Source organism: Nothoprocta perdicaria, unplaced genomic scaffold (assembly GCF_003342845.1).
Source record: "Nothoprocta perdicaria isolate Ctin4 unplaced genomic scaffold, notPer1 scaffold_169, whole genome shotgun sequence".
In the NCBI taxonomy this organism is placed as follows: domain Eukaryota; kingdom Metazoa; phylum Chordata; class Aves; order Tinamiformes; family Tinamidae; genus Nothoprocta; species Nothoprocta perdicaria.
This window is the reverse complement of record NW_020454860.1, coordinates 61,896-81,391: the sequence shown is the minus strand read 5'-3', so window position 1 is coordinate 81,391 and position 19,496 is coordinate 61,896. Positions and strand designations below refer to the sequence as shown.

Here is a 19,496-nt window from a genome sequence, read left to right as displayed (position 1 = left end):
CTCTCTATTTCTGAGGAACAGAGCAGAAATCAAGGCCCCAGCTTGGATATTATTTTGAGCAGGAGAAAGATACTGCCTCTGCACTTCAATATTCACAYATACTTCCCTGAAGAAAATGAAGATTCTCTCTTAAATCAGTCCTTCAATTTGTTACTGATATATTCTAAAGCTTTTATCGTGCTCTTTTATCAACCTCACAACTATCTTTTGGAGGGTGCAGAAGGGAAGGGACCTTATGTTCACCAAATCTCACCATTCAAGCTCTCATCTGTCCTACCTCATGCTCATCTCTCACTTCCTCACTTCTCTTACGCCTGTTTCTCTCCTATCCTGAAGGGGAAAGAAAAAAATTTCTAAATAAAAAAGCATACATAAGAATTCATGAAGTAAACATTTGTTTTTAATATTGATTCAAAGTTATTTTAAACAAGAGCTTAATTTATAACTTTATTAATCTTGGAACATTCTCTTTGGTATAAAATTAAAAAATAAAATCTAGAAGCAACTTCCTTTCTTGAAACAGCTTAAAAAAAAAAAAAAAATAGTTATTCATAGATTTTTTTTTCCAAATAACGGACCACCTGAAAGAGCAGATCTTTGCTGAAGCCTCTTCAGGTTCTCGGAGGTACCAATTAGATGCCAAAGAGAATTTTGAGGTCAGCCAGAGTCAGCTGAGAGAAGGACTCTCCTTTGCCTGACAGCACCTGCGCCGCCAGATCTTTCTTCCTGGTCTGGAGCTGTACTATCTTTTCTTCCACCGTTCCTTCACAGACAAACCTGAAAATACAAAGCCATGTCATCTGAATTGCTAAGAGGAAGTCAGGATTATAACTTTTTGGAAACATGGAGAGAAAGTTCTTATTTCAGTTAAATATTAGTAATATTACTATATATATATATATTWGTAATATTTATGTACAGGTACGGTAGTACAAGTGTACCTTTTCACAGAAGACAGCTGTTCTTGCATCCAGAAAGAAAACCTTGAAGCACTTCAGGCCTCAGCTTTGATCATCTCCAGTAATACCAACTCYACGATGAATTCCCTAACAGTTCTATGCTAAGTCATAGCACCTATTGTAGTAAAAACACTGCATGCAGAAAAGCTTTCTAGATACCAAGTGCTTTGGGTTTTCTACACACTTATAACAGCTAAGCTAGCCTTTTATTATCATCTCYGAATCCCAAATGCTTTTCTAAAGGTCAACTTTGACATTTATCAGAAGCGCTCTGTATGTTTATGCTATTAGCAAAGCCTCGGTGTAGGGAGCACGGTGCCTATGCCCAGGCTGCCAGGCACAGAAGGCAGCAGGCACCCCCAAGTTATYAGTGCTTTAAGAGCCTTGACTGTCCTGCACTGTTTAGTTAACTCACGCTCTGGGTGGATCTGATCTCCAAGATACATCTGCTTAGAGRAGCAGGATGTGGCCATCCCCAGTACAGTAGATGAAAGACCATTTCTGCCCACTCTCCGCTCCTCCTTATTTTTTTTAATTTAGCACTAAAACTACTAAGACAAAAAAAAAAAAGGATTAATATTTAATTAAGATATTAAATGTCTTATTAAGATAAGACATTTTCTTATGGCTATAAGAAATGGCAACTACTCTCTTTTCTTTACAATGAAATCTCCACTTCATAAAAAAAGATAGGGACTGAAGGTTTTCCAGAAAAGAACAGGATATTCCCGCGATACCATGTGTCAGTATGTTTTTGATTTTTGTTTTCTTCTTTGGTATTTTTAAAAGTTATTCTTATCAAGCTAGACACCGCACACGGCACAGCGACTGCCTCTTGGAAAGCTAAGGAAGCACCCTGACCTGTGGATCACAACATCCCTCTTCTGCCCCACGCGGTAAATGCGGTCACATGCCTGGTCCTCGAGAGCAGGGTTCCTGCAAGAGAAGAAAAAGCTTGCGTAGCCTTGTAGCTTATTACATTCAGAAACAGAAATATCCCAGTGCTTGTCTCACTGTCTACCTCCAAAGTATCCTGTTTGCTTTCTCAAGGACAACTATAATCTCCTCTCAAAGTACCTTAGATTTACTTGTCTGACCAGTATTGATCACCATTATCCAGCTCAGCCGTATTTCCCGTAGCCTTGGCTAGAAATTTGCTACAAGTCCACACAAAAAAATCTAATTTTTGAATTAGATCATTACTCCACGTTAATTCCTATTTCTGGACAGTCATTGATATCYACAAAAAGCTGAGTAGCTGATGAGGAGAAGGGAAAGACGCAGAAAGGCCAAGTTCATCATAGAAGYCCTTCATTCATCACTCTTCCCACCAGGAACAGCTCACTGTTTGACAAACGGGCAGCAATTGCAGAAGTGTCTCCTTCATGCTGCTACTCAGCAGCTACTTCATGTGCTGAAGCACATTTTCATGGCCCTGTTCATCTCCAAGACACCCAAGCTATGCCCACTCTCTAACCCTCACCAATGTTGCAAGATAAACTCCCTGTGGGCATCACTGCACCCATTTTATGGCAACAAGAAGTGAAGTCAGGGACAACCAATTCCTTAGTATCCTTTTGTGATAGAAACTGCCTACTTAGGCTTCCCCAGATTGGAGTTGTCCTCATTTTTTTTCTTCCCCCTGCTGTACCCCATTTCAAAAGAGTGAGCACTGGACTGACAGACTGAAGGGATCTGGAGGCATTAAAAAACACTCTTCCGCAGCTAGCCCTTAAAACTAGCCCTTAAAACTAAAAACAAGCCCTTAAAACTAATTTTTCCCTCCTACCCAATTGTGTAAGAGATCATAATATACAAGGTGAGTGGAAAACAAAAGCAGATAAACAAAAAGCAGGGTGTCCCACATTCATCCTTGGAGATGAAGCTTGTTATCTTTACCAGTGCATGTCAAGGAGAAAGAGGTGGTTTCCTCCAGTCAAGTTCAGACCAACGCCTCCAGCCAGCAAGGAGACCAACATTACCTTAAAAGGCCAAAAGAGAGTTGAACTGAGAAGCTTATTGCCAGAAATTGAATGCTTCACATATCCCACATATTAATTTGGATCAAAGATCAGACCACATAAACCTGACTGGCATATTTACATTCTTTAAGAATATTTATTGGGATGTATCTAAGAGCTGACTGATGAGATTCAGAAGCCTGGACATGGAAGCTGTGGCTCTGAGAGAGACCAGCTTACTACACCGCCCACGCATCACCCCAAGATATGCATATGGCACATGCAACTCATTTCCTTTTGATTGCACACAGCCTGGTATTCACAATAAGATGAAAAAACTGTTAAAGAAAGGGTATGTGGTCATTTTAGAGGTGCTTTCTTGTACATCAGGAAGAGAATCCAAATAGCAAAGGACARAAACTTTTGTTATAGGCATTTGTTCTTCAATTACACAATTAAGGCACATGGGAATTTAGAAGTCCTAACTTGTTTACAAAGTAGTGTCATACACTAGGCAGGGAACTTAATCAGTTTAAAGATAGGAGGAAAAATATCTGTTTTTTAGATAGCAGTTCATTCAAGAAATTCAGCAAAGAAAACTAGCTCATGCACCTCATTTCCCCCTTGCAATGATATCCAAGCTCAGAGGAGGCAGCCTGTCCTGCCTAAATCACAGCAGTGTCAATGCTTATATGCTCAGGTGCCACTATGAGGCAACGGTGTTTGACTAGTTGGAAACATTCGACCTACTCTGAGTGGAGCTAGTTGGCCCTCAGGTTCCACATTATTCTTATTATATATTCTCTCTMTATATATATTTTATATATAGTGCAGAAAGATTTTTGAGCCTACAGAAGACTCAGACAAGCTCCGCACTAGCCTAACAGCTGTGTGATCCTGCTGCAGACTAATACAAGGGGAAGTTTTAGCAGCTCCTCCTGGTCATTTTAAGATATAAACTTTCTTGCATAGACATATAGACGTAAAGTTTTTGCAGCTACTTCTTTCCCTGCTGACCTGGTGACCTTGAGATTCAAATGGCAAGAGGCACCAGTAAGTAGAGTCATAAAGTCAGTCATCCCATCTGTTCCCAGCAGTGCTAGCAACTGCTTCCTCACCCCGCTTCTTACCTGGGGCCCTTTGGGATTGTTATTGAACTCTTCCACCACGTCCATTCTTTGCTTGGGATTGACAGACCCATCCACTGTCACGTACTTGAGACCTAGGCGCTGCAGGTGCACGGCTACGACCTTCAGCATGCTTGTCCACTGAGACACAATAACGCTGTGSACAGGACAGGCAGTTCAACACGAGCGTGATGTGCGCAACAGCGTCCTCGCTGCCTCATCTCACCCGAGAGCACCTATGTAAGCACTCGCCTCACTGCAAACTGGACAGAGGCCACTTTCCACAGCAGGAATAGCTGGATTCACAAGTCAGCTAGTGCTCAATGTGCTGTGGAAGGCTAATGTTGGATAAGCTCGAGACAAATCAAGTCTATGACTCTCAGCTTTATTTTTGGATTTTATGTTGCCAAATATSAGCACAAACAGTATCAGAGTACTTTCTACCAAATTCATGAGCAGCAACACCAAACTTGAATTTCTCTGATCCTCTCACCCCCCACATTCTCTGCACTAAGCATTTTGGTAGGCAATAATTTGTTCAATAAATGTGTGCTARGGAAGACCATAAAAGCTAGTACAGTCCAGTAAGAACTGCAGGACTCCAATACCATGCGACCAATACATTCATTTATTGCAGACTCGGTTCCAATTTCTCCCCTCCTTTATTTGTGTTCTTGAYCAGAGCCGAGGTCAAATATTTTTCAGCATGATCAAATTCTTCCCAGATCTGTTTTTGAAGGAAAAGTCCTCCTGGGCCTCTCAAGGCCCACGACTCTTCACTTGATCCCTTAATTTACAGATACCCACTTCCTAAGTTGCATTCAGAGTTTCAGCGCTTATTTTTGTCTTTCCTTGGATTTTTCTCACAATCAGTATTAAAGTGCTGCATTTTATCATATCAAGAGTTTTATATTTGGTTGTTTTAAGTTACCTTTGCTACTGCCAAAGCACACCTTCTCCCAATCACTACAACAAATGGAAAGTGCAAAGTTGCTAACCTTTTCTGAGATTCTGGGTGACTCTGGATGGTTTTCAGTTCAGCCAAGAGGTGGGTTATCTGCAAGAAAAAGAAAACAGTTAGTCTGCTGCCTTTCTTGGCTACTCTTTACCAGAAGAGAGAGTGAAAGAAGCCAACCAAGCACAATGTCTGCTCAGACTTTCAAATTGCTTTACAAGTCATTGCTAAGAACTCCCAACATGATAACAAATGAAGTGAGGGCGACGTGCTATAGATTCTGCCCACTCTGTGGGAAGCCAGGTTACTGCTGTCTCTCCTCTCACTGTATTCCCATTCTCTCTAGCTCTTCACAAGCAGCATTCTCTTGCTCTCACGTGCATATTTTTCTAAACTTCTTTGGATCTGGAGCTCAAGCTTTGCACAGTTACAATGATTTTATTAGAGGCACCCATCAAAGCCTGGCAAGTTGGAGTCTTCGCAGAAGGGGTTTGGCAAATCATCAGTCCACTCATCCGATTTCATCTAAGCTGTCTCGTTTTGCTGATGCGCAAGCATTTAACCATTTAAAGATGAAGTCCTGAAGCCTAAGTCTCTTAAGAGAGTGCACAAAATTATTACTTGAATACCTTGGTGCTCTCCCTGGTGATTTCAAACAGATCCACTTTAAAAGCTGTGCCATTGAGGTAGACAGTTGTCTTGGAATCGGCAGTTTGGAGCTCAGATAGGGTCAGAGCACTTAGTTGTTCCTCAAGGGAGAGGGAAAGGCCTTCACTGGTCAAATTAGCTTGGTCCAAAGCCTGCAGAGGGATAATCAAAAAAAACCCATCAGGTAGTAAGAGATGGCAGACAAGCCTGAGATAAAATTCAATAGCAATCTTCAATCTATGCAACCTCTGCTGAGGTCAGTGGGCTTGACAGAAGCCATTCCAGGCAATGTGAACACAGAACTGTAGGAAATACTCTCTTGGGTCAGATCAACAGTCTCTGYAGTCCCATAATCCATTCTGGGAATGTGGTGCAAATATTAAAACCCTCCAACCCGCAACCCAGAACTAGGCAATTACCATTTTCAGTAAGGAGAGGTGACAGCAGCACTGACGAAGTCTCAAAAGCATAGAGAGGACGTGAACGGTGCTTGACACCTGGGAGACACCTTGGGTGCCTGCTGCAAGATCCTTTTGACTGGCTCCAAACTCTCGTGCAACTGCCAAGAGAAGGGAGCTCTCAGAGGCATTTCCAAGCACTGGCCCAGGCACCTCCAGCAAAAGATCAATTAAGAGACAAGAAACCAGAAGGGCAAGCAGAACCCTGATTCAATGCAGGAATCCATCCAACTTGATTTTAAAATAGTAAAATAAAAAAATCAAAATAAATCAAGATAAAAAAAAAGATTTTTAAATACAACATACATTATATATCACAATATCACTGACACTTCTTCTCTGAGATATCACTCCTTTATATCAGGAGGGAAATTTTAAGMACAAACATGTTAGTGGATTTGCCCAGAGCTGTGAAAGTAAGGAGAGACTTTAGGAATCCTGATTCAATCCCACTTCAGTCACTACCCAACACTGTCTATTTGCAACCTCCAGCAACTACCTGATCATCCCTTCAATCATGTCTCTCTTTATTACTCACAGCAAGTAAAAAGACTAGCAGATTCAGACCTATCAATACTTGCACAGGAACTCCCTAAAAGTGAAGCAGGAGGAGATTTTACAAGCATGACTTCAATACTTCAAACCCAAAGGCTCTATGGCAGGATYTCCCATAAAAGGAGTGGCAAAGTTTTTTCCAAGGAATTTCCAAGTCTCCTCTATCTATGCACTTAACAGGGCCCTTCTAAAAATATTTTTAGGGAGGAATGTTCAAACCTCTCTCAAATGGGTTCCCACCAGAGTACTCTCGGTCCTGATTCTTCTGCTCTTGTCGTTTTAGATAGGACTGTAGTGTTGACCTGGAAAAGAACAAGGGGGATTTCCAGGAGGAAGAAAAAGGCAAGTGTTACCTGTGCAGAAAACAAATTGATGGTTTATTGAGGTAAAGAGGGTTTCATCAGCCATTCAGGGTATTTCTTGAACTCTTGTTTAACTCAAAAGCTCTCAAGAAAGATCCATTTTGCAGACACACAGGCAAAGTCTTCTTATCAAGATACTTTGAGCATATTCACTGTTAGTTATTCAACACACATTATTCATAAAAATGCAAAAGGACATCTTTAAGGGTATACTCAACCAGAAAGAACACAATGTTGAAAGAGACTCTGAGATTTAAATAAATAAATAAAATTTTAAAAAAGGCRATGCCAGAGGTCTCCCTATATTTTTATACAAAAATTGAGGTAAAATATATCAGTCTTCCTTTACACTAGTGCCTCAAGCTTGTTGCCAGATAGTCAGAAAAGAAAGAAGGTAATGGAAAACAGAGCAGATTAAGAGATCTTCCCATTTTGAAGAGAGAGCAACAGAGCCAGAGCAACAAAGCAGACACCCCCACCCCTCCCATCTCCTCCCACACTGGTACCTGGATCTCGCAAAGAGCACGTTGTACACGGATTGCTCCTCCGCCGAAAGTTTTAACTGATGCAATCGAGTGCTACGCTGTGGTAGAGACACCTGAAGTAAGAATACAGCACATCAGATGCATGTAGTGCAAAAGCCTTCAGAGCATCATAAATACCAGTACACYGGGATGTCAAGAGCTAATCTAGGTCTCAGAAATTCCTTTCTTCACTAAACTTATTAACATTTCTAAACTCTGTCAAAATACAGATGCCTGCAGAACTCCAAGTAGCCTGAATAACACTCAAGATACTAAATTTTTATACTCTGAACCAGCCAGTAACAAAAGACAAGAAGAACCTAGTATAGCCTACCACATAGTTACTGTGGAAAGATTCATTTATTGATGGAAGAAGGAGGGCAGGGGAGAAATAGCTTCTCAGTTCCCCATTCAGAGCTGGGCAGCACACCAGAACTGTGCTATAAACAATCTTGCAAATATACCAGTGACCTGACTCAAACAGTCTATTAAACTGAGTAAAAGAGTAATGCATGAAATCAAAAACCCAGTTACCACTAAATCTATTTGATGCCCAGCAGCTTTAGAGGTTTTCAGATCTAGACTTTCTGCTAAGTGGATGCCTATTTGCAATTAGGTTACACATTCTGCTCTACTGGCCATTTATAATAAAACTTTTATTCTTCTCCTTAGCCACATTAAAACTGTATTTCTGCTTTCTGGATAAACAGTCAAACCCACAGACACTTACTCTCCATACTCTTGGGACTGCCGGGGCTAGGAAAACCTACTCTATATTAATAGACTTAGGTGTGTCAAGAACTAACAACTGGCTGCTGCAAGGAAAATGATGGAATGATTCTCTAGTTGAGGAGGTTCTTACCAAGGGCTTGCCAGCTGAATCTAGCTGGTCCTTAGTTCTCCGTAATAAGAGGCTCCTGGTTAACAGGCTGAGTCTCTCTCCTCCCTTCCGTGTATTGTTATCTACCTGGAACTTCCACATCTTGTATTCGTCAAAAGGAGAGCAGCGCAGAAACCTACACCAGGAGGGAATGAGTGAAGTTCTTCAGTTATGCCTGAGTGACCAAAGCCCAACTCTTTGCTATCCAAAACAACACATTTCCATCAGCCACATCTACCAGGAGTGGTTAAAMACATGCAGTTTTAGTACAGTGATAAGACTTCTGTGCAAATATGTTAGCACCTGACACTGTGAAACAGTATTCCTAGTTTTCTATCAGATCTTCCTCTTAAGTCACTATCTTTCAAGCATCACCACCAAATAGAGTATATGAATATGAGTATATGAAGTAGCACACACATTTGCCAAAAGCCTTTGTGTGTTATTTCAAAATCTGTGCTTTTTTAATTGGAAATTAATTTCAAATCTGTTCATTAAAATTGGTTTTGTGGGTATTCATCTTGGAGACAAAGGAGAGCTCAACTGACTTCTTGTTTATGCCTATGACGCTGAGCAGCTGCAAGCAGCAGATCATGCAAGCATGTAGGCAGGGTGGTGGACTATGTCAGCAAGAAGCTTATAATGCAACACCTGTAACGTTAAAAGCRTTAGTCCCACTGCCCGCTTACATCTCAGAACCCTCTCCAACTTACAAGCAACCTCAGCACTTTGTCACCGTAGAGCTACCAGAAGCCCCATGCCATTTCCTACAGGCAGGCAGCTCACCTCAGCAGAGAGTACATGTCCAACAGGTTGTTCTGTATCGGGGTCCCGGTCACAGCCCACCTCGCAGCAGCTCTCAGCTTGCACACAGCTATAGAGGTCTGAACCTTTGGGTTTTTAATATTGTGAGCTTCATCCAAAAGAACTCGAGCCCAAGCTACCCTGAGCAGAGGGGAACAGGGACGTGATCCATTCTGAAAGAGAAAGCAGGTTAAATTTACAACCCAGAGCACTAATCTGGATAGACTCTCTAAAAAGCCACAAGCCAATAGATTATTTCTGTAGCAAGAAACCTTTTCCTTACAGTGGCCAGCAGTAATCTGAGCTCTTACTTTCATTCCTCCTGTTGCAAGCCTTTGTTTCATTACCACAAGCACTTCTTCCTCAGTAAGGCACCTCTCCAGAGCTTCCCTCAAAATGAATAAACTGAAAGATAATGCCAGCCTATGTTTCATGACATTTTCTATAATCTTTTGCCTTTTTTTCTTACTTTTAAGAATGTCTATACTCTTTTACTGTTTTTCCCTACATTCCTCCCCGAAAAGTGTTCTGGATCAGTCCAGTTTTGTTGGGCTGGGACAAAGGACTGCATACTCCTGCATACTGCAAAGGACTCTGTTGAAGCATATCCTACTCTACTGCAGCATATCCTGCACTTCTAAATACAAGACCTCTCTACAGTTTTATAGGGACAACTGCTACCTGTAACACTGAAGAAATTCAAAGGACTATTTGCTTTAAGAGGTGCAAGAGGACCCGTATATAGAGCTAAGTAACAAAAATACCCAGCAACACAGAAGGTCCTGGATACAGAGCATACTGTCTTCACTCTCTGTAACCAAACTCAATGGATACTGAATCATTTATTCATCTCACAGCCTAGCAAATACGCTGCTCTTTCTTCATTTCAGACAGCAGGATGCTAAGTGCCTCTATCTCAGTTCACACTGGCCCAGAACTTAAGCATGACAGGCTTCTCGTAGTTTGGACATTAGCTCAGCACTAGTGCTTTTAGCAAAGAGCACTAAGCAGGGGAATTTAGTGYTCCTTCATGGTCTCACTGCAAGGAAGTGATGGTCATCATCATATTCTGTTTAAATTTTTTTTCATACAACACTGACCATTATTGAACTGCTTTAAGATTACTGCAAAAATATTATTCAAGTGTTTTCCCTCTCTTACTATGGCACTTCACAGCACTTTCTCTCATCATTTTATTTTGTTTGTGTAAACCCAGTCACAGATTTATGAAAAAAAAAAAAAAAAAGTCTTCTTCACTCCACCGTTCACTGTACTACAAGGTGCTCCTTGAAACAAGGACGGCTTGCACTACCTTGGAACAAAATGTATGGCAACAACACAGTTTCTCACCTGCACATCATAGTCCTCGGCAGGGACTTCCCCCTCCTCTTTGGTTGTGGGAACCTCTTTGGAGAGTATGCTATAGGTTGTGACGACAACATCGTATTCAGAGAGCCTGTGTAAAGGGAAGTACAGATCAGGAKCAAGAATGAAAGGGGATTTTGTTCKGTAAGACAAAGAAAACTCATGCTTGAGGTTAAGAACACCACACTTCCACAAGAGATGAAAGTTTCGCAGGAAACTGAGCATCATAGCAGTCAGAGAACAGCACGCTGTCCCCATTGTAATGGATACTGAGATCAGAGCTAAACGTCAAGCTCAAAATGGTAGCCAAAGTATGTGGTATTGGATCCTCACCTCATGGCTTAGAACTTGGTACTCAAAAACACTGTTTGATGGGGCCGAAGTGACACAGAAAGTTTTCTGACTTATCCATGTAAGTGATTTGTCACAAGCAATAAACAAAAAAACAAAGCAAGAACCCACACAAAGAACAAGCATAGAAGAAACTGCCACTTACAGTCTCTACAAGCAAGAGACTAACTTTAGAGAAAGTAAACAACAAAGGAAAAACAGTCTGAACCAGAACCACTCATCATTAGTACAGACCATGATAATTTTGCTATATACATTCTAACAATAATGCATCTTAATTGCAGGTATCAGTCTGACCTCCTGGATCCTCCACCTTTTCATACTTCAGGTTCCTTCCATCATACTAGAGTCACTGAATTTCAKTTTTGATGCATGAAATCTCTTGCTCATATTTATAGTTTTGCACTTACGCCTCTGCATGTTTATCCCTGTTTGGCCCATGGTACAGATAAACCCTCAGTTTGCCATAGCCTACATGTCTGTCAATCTCTTTCTTCCAGTGGTGGATCAAGGATGCAGGACAGACTATTAAAGTGCCGTGGGAAGAGATTACAGTGGAATCTGCAGGAAAACATTGCAAACAGATTTTCAAGTACTTCACAACAGACTACAACAAAGGTAGAAGTTTAACGAGGCAAAAGATATAGCATCTGTCCACTCTTCCTATAAACRCAGTTTGCAAAGCAGCCCTGATTTTTCTTGAAATTGTAGTTCCAAATAAATGCCTTTTTTCTCTTTTAGGAAAACTACCACCACTTTAAATGACACTAAAAAATATATATATATAGCCAATAAAAGTGCTAAAACAAAGCTCCAACTAATTACATGAAGACACATGGAAACACAGGCACTAGACTATTTCTCAGAAGCTCCGTAATGTCCATTATCTCCRTAACACAAAAGTAATCACAGAGAAAGAAGGAGTAATTAATGCAAATCTTCATGCTAGGAAAACTACGTAATGTAAACTTAACCAGGTCAGAAAGCCAATCAATCTAAAAATCAAAACAAAACAGAAAAAAAAAGGACCATAACAAGCAAAAGAAAAACAAACAAACAAAAAAAAAAACCCACACCCTGAAATCATAAAAAATGACAAGTTTGAGAATCTTGCACATCCATTAGAAGAACAAGTGGCACTGATGAAGAGAAAGACCTTGCAAGGGAGTGCAGTGAATATTAAGCCTAATGGAATCTCCTTACAGGAAGTATGCACATAAAGAGTCTCAGTCTGGGAATGCTTTAGGCATTTCAAGTTGCACTGTTTCGTAACACATGTACTATACAATAAAGACAATTCTGTACCATTTTTGGATAGCCATATTTCTAACGTCTCCTTCTTTTTCCCTGTCTCCAGCTTCTTCTGAACCAAAATGAGAGCAATCATTGTCAGAGTCTTCCCCAAGCCCATGTCATCCGCTGGAAAGAAAGAGGCAGACAGAAGTTGTGACTACCTGCTAAAACGGGCCCCCAAGACTCAGACCGACTCTGAAGTAGCTAATACAACAGAAAGTACCGTGGGAAGTACTGGAGGCAGAAGTCTGACCATTTCAGGGCACAATTTARCAATGGGTTAATTACTGAGTGGTTGAAATACATGCAAGTACAAGCCTACATGTCTATAAATAATTTACCTGGAGACTAATAAGCAGCTGTGCCAAGCTTTTGTTGGTACAAATCTGCCCTCCAAGCCCCTCTTCCCACTTCATTGCCTACCTAGAATTCCTCCACATGGGCTCTGGCTCTCCCTCCAAAGCAGCCATGCGAGCGCTTGCTTTTGGTGCAGCAGCAGTGGAACCTGACAGAATGAGAGAAAAGATTTGAAAGAAACACCCTGCACAGACACTCCTGCTTTCTTTAAGAAACTATGCCGCTGAGCTACACTACTACAGCTTTACTAAGGGAAGGTTGAATACCTATTGTTGTCCCACATTGACTGGAATGCCCAAGAGAAGCAACTCCTACAGAGACGAGGCCACCAACACCATACATGAGACCCACTAGTGCTTCCATCCAAACCATCCTCAAACCTCACACTTCTCTGAGAGCACAAGAAGAGGGCTTATTAAGTGGAAAACCCACCTAACYGGTGACACTGTCAAGGAGGGAGAAACTGAAAGCACTTTCTCCTTCCTCATCAAGCCTGACACTCTTACAGCTTCTTAGGAAACATGAAGTGAATTTAATGGCACACCATGTGAAGTGAATATAAGATCACACCATGTGACATTAAAAGACTTCCTTGGTGTTGAAAGGTCACAAGTGAATCTAGCAAACGGTATGACAGCTAAACATAAACGCATTGCCTTGCTGARGCACGTGCCTTCCAACATCTTGCACACAGCACACAAGCTTCTAAAAGGWTTCTGCACTGCGACAGCGACCAAGAGCTGCTCTTCAGCAGATCTGAACAGACAGATCTGGAATCTATTGGGTTATATAGACTCAGTCTTCTGCAATACTGACAAACTACTTCTCATAGCTAGAGTTAGGTCAAGAAAAAACCTCAAAGTCCAGCAGAAAATTCATTTTCTTGCCAACTCACCTTCAACCCAGGGGGATCCTCAGCCACTGTCTGCTCTGTGGGACAGGACTCCAGAGACTTGTGAAGATGATTAATAGCATCACTTGTAGCATTGTGTACAGCTCTGATTCGGTCTTCTGTCATTCTGCCTCCATACAGACTCTGCACGCCAGAGTTCACTAGAAAGACAGTGTAACAAGTTAGATTTGTTCACAAAGCTCCATCTCCAAGCACAGTTTTCAATCTCAAAGATGAACATTAGTAGCCAGAGATGCCTAGGGGATGGATGACATACAGCTCTCAGTAACCGAAAAGGTTTAGTATCCTCAAACATCCACAAGTTCAAGGTTCCCCTGATAAGTAATGCTCACCAGTGTTCCCTAATGAAAAAAACATCCTCCCATACTTACTTCCAAAACAATGATYGCGATATTCACTGGAGCCCAAAGCAGCAGCAGTAGCAGGTTGTCTGTCCGAGCCCAAAGAGATCTCTGCTGTCGGATGCCAGCGCGGAAGTGGTGTTATGAGCTTTGTGCCACCTGGTCTGCCAAGGGCGTCAGGTGAAGGTTCCTTGGGAGAGCCACTCCTTGCATTATCCTCCCCTCAAGAAGAAAAGGATGGAAGGTTGAAAAAGTTTCACAATGGATCTCAGAGTTGTCTATTAAAGCCTTCATTTTCCAGACTGCTGTTCAATGGTCTGCTTGCAAAAGCTAATGAGGTGGTCACACACACCTGAGTAACAGCAGGGTAGCAGGTTATCACAGCAGCTGACTCGCTGCAACTGCTACCATGCCAGGTCTGAGCCTACTCCTAAATCCTGGGTACTGAGTCCTGAGATGGAGCACACTGCGAGGTTCAAACCGACACAGCCACCTTGGCAGGTGGGGCAGGCTGACCAGGCTGGGCCATGCAAAAGGCCAGTCCTGGGCATTGTTCCCACAGGATGTACTCTGGTTAGAGACCTGCCTTGTCAGTAGTTCGGTTAAGAAAGGACCGAAACCTCCTAGAATGAATGGGTGAGGAACCCCAGGCTCTTCTTCCTAAAGGGTCTCTTGATTAAAACTGCTTATTCTGTGGTAGTCTGCTTTTCTCTTTTCCTTCCTAGAGAGGTTTGGTTTCCAGAGCTGACAAATTAGATTTTTTCCATCCATTTTAATTCCTGCATGCATTTTCTTCCCCTTCCCATCTCCATTTTCCCCTGCCACACACACAAATCCACTGTGCCCTGCAGATAAATTCTCTAGAGCCCACATACCATGGATAAATCCATGCTATTTTTCCATAGCATTAAAATCTATAGCAGGGCAAACTACTTTGCTAAGTTTCAAGGTGTGGGGRTCCTACCTTTTTCTGTACTGTCTCCTGGTGAAATGTTAAGAGCACTGAGTGCAGCTTCCAAATCCTGCACTTGCTTTAATAACCGTTCTCCTTTATCTGGCAGGAGCTGCACATTCACTGTAGCCAGTGTACTCTGTAAAACAAGGAAACATCCAAAACTTTACTAACACTGCTACCTGCAGGGAGCAACCTGCAGGTCATATGCTTAAAAATGTCATGTTTGAACATTAGATGCTTAAAAATGGCAGTCTTTTACAGATGGCATGTCAGGTTTTAACACAGTTCTACAGTCTCCAAATGAATAGTCTTTTAGCAGAAAATAAATTAAAAATYTACTTTAGAAAGTGCTTTGGAAGACAAGAAAGGACACAGGGCCTCCACCTGTTTGTGAAACCACACAGGCAGATAAGCTACTTGGATGATCTTTTAACATCTCTCCAAGCACTCAAAATTCAGGCTATTTGCACTTCTCTGTGCTATTAGAACAATACTTCTGATGGTTCATTTCAAAGTTCTGTTTTGAGCTGTGGGCAAACAGAGGGATTTTTTAATCATAAAAACTACGGAGCATTGGCAACTACAAGTAAAAAGCAGACAGAGAGCATGCTGCACCACAGTACTGAGTTTTCATGGCTGGGTCATAACTCCTTCTCTGCAAGGCCCGAAAGAGAGAAACAGCTACAGTTAAGAAAGTTCAAGTTTGCTACACACTGTTCCATCTTAAACATATTGCTTTCTAGGTAGTAGGCAAACAGCCTCAGGGAAGTCAGAAACAGGCAAACCTAAAGACAGAAGGTTACACTGCCTTAGGAGAGTTGTCTCACATGAGGTTTTTTAAAAAAATAATTTGTGCCTATACTGGATTTTCCCACCAAAACTCCAAACATTTCAGAAATAAGTTGCTGTAAGGGGGTGCTGCCTTCTGCTGCCTGAAAGTGGTCAAGGTGACTTATGCTCGAGTCATCTTCAGCACCAAAGAAAAAGGAATAGTAACAGTAGTAAATGACCTTCTTTTGCCTCAGCTGCACCACGAGATGGTTGTGAAGAGCTTTAGGATCCTGGGGTCCTTCTGGGCAAAGTGATGCTGCAGCTCTGGGCAGAGCTGCTCTCTGATCACTCATCCCTGAAGCTCCTGGCAGTGCCTCTCCTGGCTGCAAACCCAGCACCAGTTTCTGAGATTTCCCTTCATCTGATGTGGAAGAAACAAGTACTGCTTCATCACTGTCATCACGAGATGCTTGTCCCAGCTCTGGCCTCATTTTTATATGGGCTGGTGCTGCCTCCACCCCTGCTCCTCCCTTCTTCACGTCTTGGTCCTTGCCAGCAGCACATTCCTTTTCTTTCGTTTCTTTATCCCCACAGCTTTTTAAGTTTTTCTCTCTGAGCTGCCCCTCATTTGGACGCTCGACACTTGTGCTTTGATTTCGAAGATTTGGTGAAAAGCACTTGGATTTTCCACCTGTCTCTTTCTCCAGGAACTCAGAAGACTTCTTAGACTCCCTGTTACTGTCACCATGTTTCTCTTCATCCCAAGGGACCTTTTTCGCTCTCCAAGTCTCAGACAGACTACCTTTAGATTCGGACACCAAGCTTTCCTTAAGTTCTGCGTCATTCTTATTTCCCTTGGATTGTTTCTGTTTAGCTTCCAGTCCTTCTGGAGGCTTGCTCTCTGTGGAGGAGTCCAAGGATGATTTCTTTTCTTTATCTGACACCATTACTCTCTCTTTCTCTGGTTTCCTTTCTTTTGCTCTGCTTTCCTCTCCGCTGCCTTGTTTAACTTGTACCCAGGATGACGGCTCACAGTTCTTGTCTATCACTTTGAATGGATTTCGTTGGCCACTAGGATTGAAAGGAAGTACTGAGGTAAGGCCAGATTCTACATGTTTTGGTGCTTTGGTAGCTTTTGGATCCTGAAATACATACAAGTAGAGTTAACACTAACAAATTATGAAAAAAAATGCTAAATAAGCACACAAGCCAGTTATTTCAAGCAGGATTTTGGTCTCTATGATCACCTTTCCTATCATTTTAACAAGTACAGGTTAAGCATCCTTTTTGCTTTCCTTGTAAAAATCACTGCTGCTTTTCTACCACCTCTGTCATTCCCATTGTACCAACTCTCAAGTGCACCCTTCTCAAGGAAAGGAAACAGCTAGAGGCCAAACCCTGGGAACAGGGATCACTCTACACTTAGGAGCAGGAGTCTCACTTGGAAAACAGTAGGCTGATGGCCTGCTGAGCAATAAAGTGCAAACTCCCTTGCTGCATCATCTCAGAGCAAATTACACGTTAGAGGATGAAGAGTCATTCTGAAAGCAGGTACTCCAATAGAAACAGCACACTCATACCTGCCACGGGATGCTTCCACACCATTTCTTCCCGTTCAACTTACTTTTAAGGCATCGATAAAATAGCCTAGTGGAGAAAAAAAGAAGACGTGAGCTGCATGAGCCAGTAAAGGAACAACTTTTTTTAAAAAAAAATAGCTTGCATCAAAATCATCAGAGACATGATGTCTTAATCCGCACTTTACATCTGGACTTCGTTTAACCAAAAGGCAGTTTCAGTAACATATAGCTTTCACAACAATATACTTTTCTGGATGGATGTTTAGTCTTAAAGTTATTTAAAATATTAAAATATTATTAATTACAACTRTGATCTAATCCTCTAAAGACTCGTATTTTCAAGGGGTGAGAAAATGATTAATCTCTGAGTTTCACTGCATAGGCCACCTAGTCTTTAAAGCACTTAAGGGAGAGAAGACTTCAGATGAGACTTTTTTTCTACCTGGAAGCCAACAAGGACAGCTGGAAAAAAAAAGTCAGAATTATAGCTGTTGAATTTAATGCAAACACCAGAAATCTTTGATGAACCTAATAATAGAGCTATATCCAATTCAGTGAGAAACAACCTTTTCCTGTTCATTTAGGTTTATATGTTTGAATACAATTACAAATAAAAAAGCAAATGTCTTCAAACATACTAGATAAAGGTCTCAAGCCCAGATGCCTATTTTGGGCAGTATTAAAAGGGAGCACATGAGTGAGCTGTTGCCAAACGGTTTCCAGTGTTGAAATCAGGGGCTGCTGTGCAATTTGTGTTTCCGCTTTAGGCAAACTTACTTGTATTCATCTTTGTCCTGCTGCTGGACCAGGACTTGCAGCTCCACCACGTTACCCTCATGGATTAAACAATGAGAAGCAGGAATACTGAAAATATTATTGGGGGGAAAAATATATATATAATATATACACACACACACACACACACACAAGAAGGTAACACAAGCTGTCAACAAAACAGTAACAGCAAGAACACACCTAGGTCAAAATGATTTAGGACAATATTCTCAGAGACTACTTGACTAAGAAAATACAAGAACTCTTGAAAAAATTCAAGAACTCTTGAAATAGCCCTAAATCCTCCCTTTCCCAACCAGAATGCTAACCTTTCTCCTTTTCATTTGCAGGACGTAAGGAAAACTAACAAACTCCGGTCCTCCTCCTCCACATACACCCGGGACACTCGAGGTTCCTGCACTGCTTCCATGCTGAGGCTTGCGCACTGCGCCAAGTACCCAGGCACTGACACAGACGCGAGTCACTCCGCTTGCCTGCAGCATCCCCCCCCACACACACACACACTCCCAGCCGGGCCCGGCACGTACGGCGCGGGCAGGACGAAGCCGCAGGCCGCCGTGCCCTGCGCCCCGCACACGTAGAAGCTCTTGCCCCGGTTGGGGCCCTCGCGGACGCCCGTCTTCAGGACGCAGAGACACCCTGCGGGGAAAAGCAGAGCGGGGGCGGTGAGGCGGCCGCCACACGCGCCCAACGGTCACCAACGGTTACAACYACCTCACCGTGCCCCGCGCACAGCACAGCCTCCATGGCCGCGCAGCAACCGCCGCCCGTCCCGCTCCGCCCACCCACCACCTCAGCCAACCGCGCGGCGCCGGCGGGGCGGCCGCCCAATGGCGACGGGGCGGGCGGGACGGCGCAGCCAATCGCCGCCGCGCCCCGCGATTGCGGCCCGCGCAGGCTGCGCTTTCGCAGGGCGCGGGAAGGGGCGGGAAGCGGCGGTGGCGCGTGGCCCTTTCATCAGCCTCGGCCCCCGTGATAAACAATGCGCTTCTGCAATAAAAAGTTTACAAATCAGTTGAAGAAACGTTAACAGAAACAAACATTCCAGACTCTTATAAGCCAGAAATATTTTTTTTTTTTTACTTTTGTGTTTAAGGTGGGGAATACAATTTTACAAAACCTGTGCATTTCTTCATTACTGGCTTCTTTCCAGACAATTCAAGTGAGATCATGACACTGGTAATAACAGAGTTGTGGAGAGGTTATGATTTGGTGTTTAGTAAAAAAAAACAAAAAACAAAACAAAACAAAAAACTATTATCAACATTTACACTCAATAATGCATTAGTGAAATGAACAGAGCCAAATTCAGGCTTGACGTCAACTGCTGCAACTCCAGCAACCCGCTCCAAGGCTGAACTTGGCTCAGTACCATCGTGAATTATGTGCTTTCTACATAATACTATCAGTCTTGTGCTTGCACCTSTGCCTTAGCATTTACCCCTTCTAAATCTTACACCAAAGCAGGCCTAGCACCYGCTTTGTTTGTCCAGCAGTACCCAGTGATCCTCGCGTGTGCCCGTGAGTCCCTCCATGCTCAGG

At 42.5% G+C, this 19,496-nt stretch overlaps 1 protein-coding gene and 1 long non-coding RNA gene across 3 annotated transcripts; one reads left to right on the top strand and one right to left on the bottom strand.

Annotated features, from left to right (window-relative positions):
- Positions 1 to 275: 275 nt before the first annotated feature.
- On the bottom strand, positions 276 to 18,714 carry TTF2 (transcription termination factor 2). 2 transcript variants are annotated; one of them, XR_003248765.1, is made up of 24 exons: positions 18,674 to 18,714; positions 18,482 to 18,593; positions 17,937 to 18,023; positions 17,160 to 17,226; positions 15,819 to 16,721; positions 14,818 to 14,944; positions 13,884 to 14,075; positions 13,495 to 13,652; positions 12,666 to 12,747; positions 12,255 to 12,368; positions 11,360 to 11,510; positions 10,584 to 10,689; positions 9,216 to 9,406; positions 8,412 to 8,565; positions 7,532 to 7,623; positions 6,883 to 6,965; positions 6,070 to 6,209; positions 5,632 to 5,802; positions 5,046 to 5,104; positions 4,051 to 4,204; positions 2,859 to 2,941; positions 1,821 to 1,895; positions 582 to 777; positions 276 to 330 (listed from the first exon to the last, which is right to left on the bottom strand). XR_003248765.1 is itself a non-coding variant. In XM_026035861.1 (23 exons), exons 1-23 carry the CDS (start codon positions 18,699 to 18,701, stop codon positions 633 to 635), a joined length of 3,474 nt encoding a protein of 1,157 aa, XP_025891646.1. In that variant the 5' UTR covers positions 18,702 to 18,714; the 3' UTR covers positions 535 to 632. The 2 variants fall into 2 exon arrangements, 1 of the variants encoding a protein (XP_025891646.1); XM_026035861.1 differs by lacking the exon at positions 276 to 330 and having other exon boundaries at positions 535 to 777.
- LOC112944421 lies at positions 11,476 to 13,493 on the top strand. Its single transcript, XR_003248766.1, has 2 exons — positions 11,476 to 11,567; positions 12,307 to 13,493. It is a non-coding gene; the product is annotated as an uncharacterized LOC112944421 (long non-coding RNA).
- Positions 18,715 to 19,496: the final 782 nt, after the last annotated feature.